Source organism: Alligator sinensis, unplaced genomic scaffold, assembly GCF_000455745.1.
Source record: "Alligator sinensis unplaced genomic scaffold, ASM45574v1 scaffold528_1, whole genome shotgun sequence".
NCBI lineage: Eukaryota > Metazoa > Chordata > Crocodylia > Alligatoridae > Alligator > Alligator sinensis.
In genome coordinates, this window is record NW_005841846.1 from 5,330,948 (window position 1) to 5,342,260 (window position 11,313).

The 11,313-nt window shown below is 42.0% G+C and overlaps 1 protein-coding gene across 16 annotated transcripts in view; it reads left to right on the forward strand.

Moving 5' to 3' along the window:
- The window catches only part of SORBS2 (sorbin and SH3 domain containing 2), a 434,751-nt gene that overhangs the window by 392,617 nt on the left and 30,821 nt on the right, over window positions 1-11,313 (forward strand). For 6 of the 16 annotated variants that reach the window (XM_025207954.1, XM_025207923.1, XM_025207916.1 and 3 more), the window contains 4 exons: window positions 2,819-2,910; window positions 6,686-6,732; window positions 10,485-10,599; window positions 10,690-10,818. In XM_025207954.1, coding sequence (XP_025063739.1) covers window positions 2,819-2,910; window positions 6,686-6,732; window positions 10,485-10,599; window positions 10,690-10,818 — 383 coding nt within the window. The remainder of the gene's footprint in view (window positions 1-2,818; window positions 2,911-6,685; window positions 6,733-10,484; window positions 10,600-10,689; window positions 10,819-11,313) is intronic. The other 10 variants (XM_025207883.1, XM_025207904.1, XM_025207958.1 and 7 more) reach the window with 3 other exon arrangements.

Sequence of the window (11,313 nt, forward strand, 5' to 3'; positions counted from 1 at the left end):
CAAGGAGGGTAGGAGTTCATGAGTTTATAGTGTAAGAATCACAGAAAATTTGTTTACATTGAGCTAAGAGTTTTATTCAAGTAACAGAAGCTGTTCTTTCTGGAGCTGCATCATTCAATCTACCTCAAGGCCCAGGGGATGCACTCAGAACATTCCAACCACTTTTTTGGCTGCAATTTAAGATATAGCACACACAGCCTATTACTTGGAAGCAGTCTCTGTAACAGGTGTGTAGGATTTGAGGTTAAGCACAGACAGTCAAAAAACCCAAGACTGAACCAATTCAGTCTTTGCAGGTTAGTCTAAGCTGCAGAGCTTAAACTGAGAAGCAAGTGAACAGACATTCACTTTTAATTCAGGAAATGCAGCGACATGCCTGCAGTGGCTCAGGCCAGAAGCTGGGGGGCACTAGAGCACGGCTCTCAGCCTGCCAACCACTGCCAAAGGGAAGGGACTGAAGCTCAAAGGTTTTTCCCCACTCCCTGCTCAAGCAGAAGGGGCTGGCCAGGCCCCAGCTTGGGGCTAGCACGCTGGAGGGTGCTACACACAACTTAGTCTACCTTAAAATAGAATGTAATAAACCAAAAAAACAAGAGAGAGCCTTGCATAAGTCTTACGTAAACCTGAGGGCAGAGTCTCCTTACAGCCAGGTATTCAGAAAGCCCTTCTTGGAGAATCAGCAGGTAGTTTTAGGCATTGCAGTGGAGATCCCACAGGCCTCAGCTCTACTTGGGTTTTACAGGTGCACTTGCACCCCATTCTCCCCCTTGCATGCCTTGACATTAGTGTACTTTTCACCTATAGCACCTTTGGCAGGACACACATGCATTCAGTATCTTTTGTCTGTGCTTAGGTATTCCAGTCTCCCACCTTGTACAGGTTCTGCTTTATAATCTAAATGTAGTTCTCTGCTTTCTTTGGGACCCTCTCTTGTTCCCTTAGCTCTGTCTCCAGCACGTACATGTGATAATTGTGCCAGGTTTTGCCAGCACCCTCCACCTCTCAGTCTGGTCCTGCAGGGCTTGGTCCTGTGGTCACCAAGGTGGCAGGGGACCAGTTCCTCCAGCCCTGGTTCCCCAGCCTCTTCCCCTTCCCCCCATGCCCTGGAGGAGCAGAGGAGAATTATACCTCCTTCCCCTCCCTGTATCAACTTGGTTGCCTGAGTCACTGCCAGAGGTGGGAGGGAGTGGACTCTGCTGGTCTCCTGCTGACCCCCTGCCAAGCAGACCCTGGCTGGGGTCCCATGCTGGTGGGAGAGGGGGTTTAAACCTTCCTCCCTCCCCTCCACCTGAACCTGCCTGCTGAAGCCCTCTGCCCCCTCCGCTCCAGTGGGAAAAAGTCTAGGAGGGGCTGCCCTCCCTGCTGGTAGACCTGGACATGGTCCCCAGCCATGTTTCCCACCCCCACCCCCTTGTCAGCCAACCCTCACTGCTCTAGCTAGGGAGCAGAGGGGTAGGGCCAGCCCTGCTCTCTGGAGCAGACTACACAGCACAGCCCAGCCCAGGGCTGCAAAGCATTCTGGGAAGCTGGGGGACTCTGATTTAACTTAAACCAGGAAGGGGTCTGGAACAGAAGTTTCATAAACTGGTCTGACCCAAATCAGTTAAGTCTGATACTACATTCAGTCAGGTTTATCTTAAGCCAGTTTCAGACATTTTGATACTGGTTTATGTGCACTGAGCTTCTGTTCTGCTATTGGTTTATCTGTAACTTCTGTCCTCAGCCTGTCTGAAGACAATATCCTCTACTGGGGCCAGAATGCTCAAGTTCCAAAATTGCTGGCAGAACCAATGACTGATAGCTCTTTTTCCACCCTATCACTACTTTACAACCCTTATTTTCATTTGCAACCTTTACACAGTAGCTGCACAATATACTAAAAAGCATTTAGAGTCAGTCTGTCTTATTGTAAGACTCAGAGAAAGCTAACCACAAAATGGTGGAGAGATTGCTTTCAATTGTATATTTACTATTGGTACTTCTTGATAGAGGCACAGGTTGGGTGAACAGATTGTGTGAACTGAACAAAAGGAAATTAATATTATTTTTGCGGTCTTCACTTCCAGATGTCATTGTGGCACTAGGAAAATACAGTTGGAAATCTGAGGACTGAAAGGAGGTAGTTCATTCAGTCCTCCAAAATTTTATGAACCTGAAATAATTCCCTTTATTTTCCTATTATGCAAGCAGCCTGCAAGATCATGGAGGGTGCATGACTTTTATTTGAAGGACACTCTTTGTCAAACATATTAAAATATATAAATGCAGGTAGCATCCTATCTTAAACTGTACTTTACAGCAAATACGTCTTTCACAATGGTGAGTATTGATTGGTGCACTCTCACAGTCTGCCTCAAAATAAAATTGTTTTATGATGGTAACAGCCTTCTAACTTCCTATGTGCAACCTAATACACAGCTTGGGTAAAGAGGAAATTAATTCTGGACCATAACACAGAAAATATTCTATTCATCATTCAATCATTGTAACATACTTTTAAAAATCTGTCATGCATGTAATTATGTGTTTACATTGTTTTCATTTGAGGAAATTTTTCCAAACCCTGCTGAATTTTCAATACAGTTATCATATACCCTTTTCTTTAGTGGTTCCATTCGTTGAAACCCTAGTCCAATATTGAGTTAAGGAGCAGAATACTCATGTTGCTCCTACAGCTTGCACACACTGAGTTCTGCATTTGAACACAATATATATTTATGTTCAGATTCAAACTCTCCATTGTTATACATTTTTAGATATAGTTTCCTTTAAGTAAAAGCTAGAAATATGACAGAATTAACCTGCTTTTCATTTTCAGTAGACCAGGAGTCCCCTGGAAGTTATTCTTCTGCTTTCACTGATGTGGGTCGATGTACTCCACGGGAGAGAAGAGGAACTCCGGACAGAGAGGTAGTTAAACAGGAATTAACAAATCAGCAGCATCAAAAGCCCAAACGCTATCTGTAAAGGCAAACCACTAATGTTTATGCTATTTTAGCACCAAATAAAAGTGCCTGGTAATGATGGGGAACCACAGGAGTACATGTATAACTAGTCATTAAATAGTGTAATAAAAAGCATGTTTAATGTTTTACAAAGAATGTGCTTCACTGTTTTCAAATAATGGTATTTAAACAGAGTAAAAGAGCATCAAATTTATAATCAGTATCAAATAATATCAGTATCAAGCTGTATTTTCTGTTGATGTTTAAATGAATAAGAATTCTCTTGCTTGGTGTGGGACTGCTGACCTGAAGTATCAGAAGAGACTGCAAGATGGCAAGTTGGACAATGTAGGGGGCTATGGCAGCTGTCACTGTGAAGCTGTGGTGAAAAACAGTGACTGGACAGGATAATAAGTAACTGCTTCAGATAGTTCCAGGGTTAGCAGGAACATTTCTGCTCTGGAATCACTTACATCTGGCATCTTATGTTATTTTCTAAATTTCATACAATTGCAACCCTTAAGAAGCACCGCAAAGAGACACCACAAAGGCAACAGAAAAAGTGATCACAGTCAAAGGAAGATTAGTCTGTTTCAGAACCATTCAAGTTTCAGAACTAAGAACTCCAAACTTTTTGATAGCTTTTGGTTCCAGTTGGAATGAACACAAGTAGATTTTTATTAACCAAGTAATCAAGATCAAACTGAGACCAGTTTAAGAGTCTCAGCAGACCAGCAGCAGTTCATAGCACAGTGACTGATGTTCTTTGCTTGTGTCAGTCTGTAAATTTAGTGTTCCCACACAATGTCACTTACAGGATTTGATTTAAGATCCACTTGCTGATGATATTACTATTACTTGACCAATATTAAGTAAAGTGGAGATGGAACCAAGTTCTTGTCTGATTCTAAAAAGGTGCCATGTATGAATTAACTGGTGACAAACCAGGCCCATTCCAGCTGCATAGAGTGCTGTGCTTTTCCTTGAAGAAAACCTGTCAAACTGGAAATCAAATTTCAGTTTGAAAACAGCTCTATACTAGTGTTACCAACAATTCTTAAGATTCCTAATTGAAAGAGACTGGGGAAAAATTATGTCTTGTTTGCTAGTTCTATTTTCTTAAGTTAACTATGTGTATATACTCAGTTTCACTATTTTGTTGATGTTGCATGTTCTTCACCAGAAAAGAATGTTCTTAGAGAAAAAAAAGGGGAACAGATAAAGCCACACATGGTCTGCCTCTTACTCCAGATCATTTTTAATATCAAAATTCTTTAACATATTTTAACAGATTTTTTTAGGATGCACAGTTTAAAGGGGTTTTTGTCAGAAAACTGAATTCAAATTAACCCGTTTTTTTTTAAATCTAAGTTGATAGTGTCCATTTAAATAAGCTAGTCCACTTTCAGGAGAGCAAATTTAATTTGGTAGTCTGTAGAAGTACTCTGCCTAACCTTTTTATAATGTTTGTTAGATAACAAGAAGGAAGGGAGCTAGATAGAGACCAAAGCTAAACAATAGCTATAATTATCCCTTCTTATCTTAATTTAAAAAGAGTACCTTCCTCAAGCTCTTGCTAATGTCCAATATCTTATTACATCACAGTTTGGGATTAGATTGTTGTAGTCACCAATATAAACCCAAATTAAGCTGCTTTGTATCTACTAGAGGTGTACCAGTACATTGGTCTAATATCAAATTGGCACCGATATAAAAAAAAATTGTCTGCATCAGAAATTGGCCTGATATGGCTGATAATTTGGATGATAAATGGCCCATGCATGCGTGCAGCCACAGCACAGCACATAGGCAGTGAAGAGCTGTGTGCAGTTGATAAGTCTGGTGTGGTGGAAGGGGAAGGGGCGTGGGGTAGGGGGGAGATCAAGTCCCCCTCAGTGAGGGAGGAGTGGAGGAACTGGGGCTAGGGATGGAGCAAGCTGTGCTCAGCCAGGGGCAGGATAGGTGGAGGACAGAGCAGCAACTCATTTGGGGGTTGTGGGGGGGGGAGGGGTGGCTCCCGCCACTACACGCTGCTTGTGTGGGAGCCACTGGTCTGGTGACTCATCCAACACAAGCCTGCTAATCCAATGGCTTCTGCCACTGCTTCTGCTGCTCGTCTGGGAGGGCATGGGGTTGGCATGTGCATGGGGCTGGGGCTGTGCCAAGCTTTTTCCAGTGGGGCAGGGCTGGGCTCGCAGTGGGCCCCGGTGGTGCTGGGACGGGGAGGATGGTCCACCCCAAAATTCGCCAGAACAGCAGTTCCTGCTGCTTCCCTGCTCTCTGCACCCCCCAGATGAGCCACTACTCCATCCTGCACCCACCCCACCCCAGCTAGGCAGCACTTGTCCCTGCCCCAGCCCCACTCCTCCCTCACCATGGGGGCTTTGATTTGGCCCCCTGCCATGTCCCTTCCATCTCCCCCCTTCCCTTCCACCACACCAGACTTACCAGCTGCATGCATCTCTCCAAGCTGCCCAGCTGGTATCAGAGATCAGATCAGTTTCGGCCAACATGCCTCCTTAAAAATTGGCTATTGGTATCGGCCCCAAAAATTTCTATCAGTGTACCCCTAGTATCTACCTACCTCTCATCAGCATCGGTTCATGTTTCATGGTGGGAGCCATGTTTCCCACCCCCACCCCCTTGTCATCAGTTCATGCACAGAAGAATGAAAGTCCTTCAACCCAGAACTCCCCGTCTACCTCCTACAGGGTTCTTATACTTTTTAATCATCAGTTCCTGATCACTATAAGAGACATGATGCTGGACTAGATGGGCCTTAGCTATAGCCTTAGCTATAATTCATAATGAATTATAGCTAAGGCCCATGAACATAATTCATGTTTTAAAAATGTGGTAACCTGTGACAGCAAAGGGCTAGTTTCAATCCTTACAGTCCCTTGCCCCTTGTATTTAGAAATAATGGTAATAGTTATGGGTGATTGGAGATGGAGTTAAAGAAATCTGTGAAAGGGATTATGTGATGTGAACACATGTGATAGCAGGGGACTGGACTCTATAATTCAGGGACTCCATTCCAGTCCTACATCTCAGGAAAGAAATCAAAATAGTTAGGGAAATTTAGAATGCTTTCAAGTTCTTCAACCCATCATTTCTTCCATTTTCCAGAAAGCAGGATCTCATTTTCACTAGGAATTAGCAGAAGGGTGGCAAAGTACATGTATATAGTACGGAAATGCATCCTGAATAAAATGAAAGGCCATAAAATGTGTCAGAGGTTATAGAATCCTGATTAATAACATAGGATATAAAATATTTGGGTTGCTGTTAGCAGTCTTCTGGTTCACTTTCCAATTTTTAAAAGAATTCTAATATTCCCATATTCATATTAGTTTTGCATATGCTTTGCTGATTGCACAGAGAGCACATCCTAATGAAGTGAGCAGTTTTGTTTGATTCTTGGTATATTGTTAAATAAAAAAGGTTAACCTTTTCAGAGATATGGGTTTAAAGTTAAGCTCATAAAGTCTATTTGTACTTACCTATATGGTCTGGTTTTCAGAAGTCCAGAACTCTTGACAAGCTTCATTTGCTTTTGCTCAGCATCCACTACTTAGAAAATGAAAAACTTATTTAAGTGACTAAATATGGACTTAATAGAAAAATCACTTTAGATATCCCTTTTTTATAAATAATTTTTCAAATTTTGCAGCCTAAACATTATTTTTGCAATGTGATATTATCACATGTAGGTATTAATCACTTTGCCTGCTTTTCAGAAACTGCCAGCTAGAGCTGTATATGACTTTAAGGCTCAGACCTCTAAGTAAGTATTAAAATTCTGTTATTCTTTATGAATTATTTGTAAAATTCAGGAGCAGTCTTTTAAGAGTTCTCTCAAAGAACTACCATTCTCACCAATTTTCTAGCCTTGCAGAAGGTGAGACAATGGAAACAGTACATTTCTCTTGAGAGATCCGAACCCTAAAGAGGCTGCATAGAACTCTGTTCTAGGAACCTGAATGAATGTGCTAAGAAACTATTTTATTTTTTAAAACTCTTGAATGTTTAAATACTCAATAATATCTCTTGAAAGGTAGGAACGTCTGTGCATTCTTACCTTTCTGACTACAGATTCCAGAGCCCACCTCTTTTCTGTCACCTCTGTCATTCTTTAAGATCCACAGTATTTAACCCAGGTTTTCCCCATTAATGAAGATCTTGAATTGTGACAGTTAAATAGCATTATCCATGGACACTTTCAGTCTCAAGCTGAAGGACAATTTGTTAGAAAGTTAGAAGACACAGATCTTGGGAAAATACATGGAGGAGATAAAAGAAAAAATATAGGACAAGATTTTCAAAAGTGATTAACAATGTTGGATACCTCAGTTTTTGGTGTCCATATACAAGTACTTTAACTACCTAATTCCCCCGAAAATGCTGCTAATATGGACACCAAAAACTGAAGGAACCAAAATTACTGGTCACTTGTGCAAACCTTGATCAAAGTTTTTAAAGTTAGGTATCTTTCCAAGTAGTGTGCAGAACCAGAAACAGGTCAGAATTTTAAAATAATACAGTGGGCCAAATTCTGATCTCATTTATATTCATACAACCCTACTAAAACCAATGGGCTTATGTGGGTACATTTAAAGAATACAAACAAAAGTGACAGAGAAAGGAAAATAATTTTCATCAAATGTATTAGTATAAAAATAACTGAGGTAAAAGACTATTCAAAATGTGCACCAATAATGCTTTATGTTAAAACTATGATGTCATAAACCTATAGGGCATCATAACGTAAATTCAAAGGATTATTGTTCATGTCTATATTAATAATTTATATAAATACAGAATTGGTGTACACTGAAGATGTTCTTCATGCATAATAAATTGATTATATGTATTAGGGCTGTGTGAAGCTTCAGTCACTGATTCGATTTGGCAGAGATTCAGCCCAATTCGGTGGCCGAATCACCGAATCCGAGTGGAAACCCTTTAATCTCTCCAAATTGAATTAGAACCCCACAAATTGATTTAGAGAGATTTGATGATTTAGGTGTAGAGACAGCTTTAAATGTTTTTTCTACATACCTCAAGGTACCAAGCGGCTCATGAATGCTGAGATGATGGGGCAGATGAAGCATCCCATGGGAGCACAGTGGGGCCCCCCGCATGCTCAGCGGCGGACCTGGAAGTCGACTGGAATTATTTTTGGTACACTTTTGGGTCCGGCAGGGAGTGCATGGGGGCCCTCCCCACCCACTGGCTCAGTGACTGGTGTCTTCTGGGTCTGGAGGAGCACCCAGGGTCCCCCCGTGACCAACCACCAAGCCAGAGGAGCATGCCCCCCCCCACACACACACACACTCCCTGGCAGACTTCTGGTCCACTTCTGGGTCTTCCACCAAGCGTGTGGGGGGGAGTGGGCAGGGGAGCCAGGCTCCTGTGAGATGCTCCATCTGCCCCACCATCGCAGCATTCACGAGCCATTTATGGTACCTCAAGGTATGTAGAAAAAACATTTGAAGCTGTGTCTGTGGCCAAATCGCTGATTCTCCAAATCGGCATCGAATTTTCAGATTTGGATTCGGCCGAATGGAATTGGGACAGTGATCCGAATCAACTAATTGAATCACTCTTCCCGATTCGGGCGGAACCCAAATCAAATACAACCCATTTGGTACACCCCTATTTTATGTGTGTGTGTGTGTGTGTGTGTGTGTGTGTGTGTGTCTTTGAAGAGCAGATGGCTTGCAATAGTGACACTTCACACCCCAGGGGGCTCTTGTGCACACATTTTAGCATGCTCTGCAGGCTCCCTTAGTCTTCCCAGAAACATATGACAGCAGCATACAGGGCAGCTCTGATCAACTGAGCCAGAATTATTGCAGTCAGCCTGTGTCCCCACAGCCTAAAGTGGGAAATTTGAAAGGGGGGGGTGGGTTCTGCTCCCTGCTCAGCTGGAGCAGCAGAGTCCGGTATGTGACACTGTCTCCTAGGGAATTGGTTTTGGGAGAAACAAAAGTGTGTTGGGACTCTAGACAACTGTGCTGTAGCTTCTCTCAAAAGAAAATGTGTACAGAAATTCACTCTACCAGGAGAAACTCTCCTAGAAGTGATTTAATCCTGGTTATTTCCACATTTGTTTGTTTTTTCTGGAGTGGCTATTTTTACTCAGGAAGACAAATCCTAAACATCTGTATACTTCTGGTTTCTCCTGCCCTTGCTGGACAAAGGTTCAGCACCACAGTAAGGTACTTATATTGCATAAATTTCAGGAGTTGATGCATGTAGAGTGACGGCATAAGGACAAGGCATGCTTCCTTGTGCTACACACAAATGTAGCTCAAAGGCAGGGTAGACATGACCCAAGTGTCTCTCCTATTTATCCATAGACATGCTGCTAAAGTAGCATCCACACAGGAGATAAAGACACAAAGCTTTCATGCAAACCTATACTAATAAATACTATCCCCTTGAAACTGTGGTCCACAACAGTCTCTTCTTTTTTCTGGACCAAAGTTAGAAGCCACACTCCAGATATACTAAACTTCAGATTGAAATTGGATTCTGGGTCCAAACTTTACTGCTTACAACAATCCATAATTGCAAGTGATACCAGGAAATGCAAGATGGCTATGATGCTGCTTCTCAGGCTGTTTGTTCACAAAGTTACATTCAGATCTGAAATAAGTGTCCAAGAACTCATAGGATCATAGGGAAGTAGGGCTTGAAGGGACCTCACAAGGTCATGTAGTCCAGCTCCTGCTCAAAGCAGAATTAACCTAACTAAACCATCCAAACCAAGCATCTGTTGAACCTGCTCTTGAAAATTTCCACCATTTCTCTAGGTAGCTGGTTCCAGTGTGCAACTGCCCTCATAGTCAGAAAGCTCTTTCTAATATCCAATCTAAATTTCCTCTCCTGCAGCTTGAGACCACTGCTCCTACTTGTGTCCATGACTGCCACAGCTCATCTCCATCCTCTCTCTACTCATCCTTTGCATATTTAAAGACTCTTATCAACCCCCGCCCTCCAGTCTTCTCTTGTCTGAACTAAATCATCCCAGCTCTCTTAGCCTTTCCTTGTAAATCATGATGCCCACACCCCAAATCATTTTTGTTGCTCTTTTTTTTCCAAACTACCCATATCCTTCTTGAAGCGTGTGACCCAAAACTAGACACATTACTCCAGGTGAGGCATCACTAGGGACGAACAGAGAGAAAGAAATACTTCCGTTGATTTGCAAGTGACATTCCTGTTAGTACAACTCAGTATGCTGTTGGATTTTTTTTTCCAGCAACAAGAGCAAGCTGTTGGTTTATATTCAGTTTATGCTCAACTGTAATCTCCCAGACCTTCTCTATAGTACTGCAGCCTAGCCAGTCATTCCCCAGTCTGTATTTGTACATGCAATTATTCTGTTCCAAGTGCAGGACTTCACACTTGTCCTTGTTGAATCCCATTGTGATTGTGGACCACAATCCAGTCTAACCGTGAACTGTGGAAATAGTTAGAGCAGCTTAGCTGCAAATCTGTAAACATCTGACTAAGATAAATCTGTTACAGGGAGCTGTCCTTTAAGAAAGGAGATACTGTTTATATCCTCAGGAAAATTGATCAAAACTGGTATGAGGGAGAGCATCATGGAAGAGTTGGAATTTTCCCAATTTCTTATGTTGAGGTTTGTTCTTTTATCTTCATTTATCACATTAATTTTTTTAATAGTTCCACAATAAACAACGACATCATGAAAATATGTATGTTCTTTCAGAAACTTTCACCCCCAGAAAAAGCACAGCCTGCCAGGCCACCTCCCCCAGCACAGATTGGAGAGATTGGAGAAGCTGTTGCCAAATATAATTTCAGTGCGGACACAAATGTGGAGCTGTCACTCAGAAAGGTAACATTTAGAATCACATAAGTGGAATATCATGTACACTGTGTATCTTTTAATGATTAACTCATAAAGGCTATTGTTTGATGATTCCTGGAGTCAAAATGTGACTACTACTGAAAAGCAAAATAATGGTAGAGGGGTATTTACAGGATAACTAATTAACCCTTTTTCTTTCCTATTTACTTGTATATGGTGCAAATCAGCTAGGGGGTACAAAACAGATAATTAGCTTGCTGAATTTCCACATGTAAATCCCTGCTTACATTTACAGATTGGATAATCGGGTGCCAAATCTTCTGATTTTCACATAATTTACCTGTTTGCACCTTTTTAAATACCCATGTCCATACTCACAATTGTGACATTTTGTGGCTGCAGTCGGTTCGTGGGCACATTATTTTAGCATTCATTGTTTCAGGCACTTCACCATAGATGTTAGGGTCGGAAGGGACCTCAATAGATCATCGAGTCCGACCCCCTGCATAAGCAGGAAAGAGT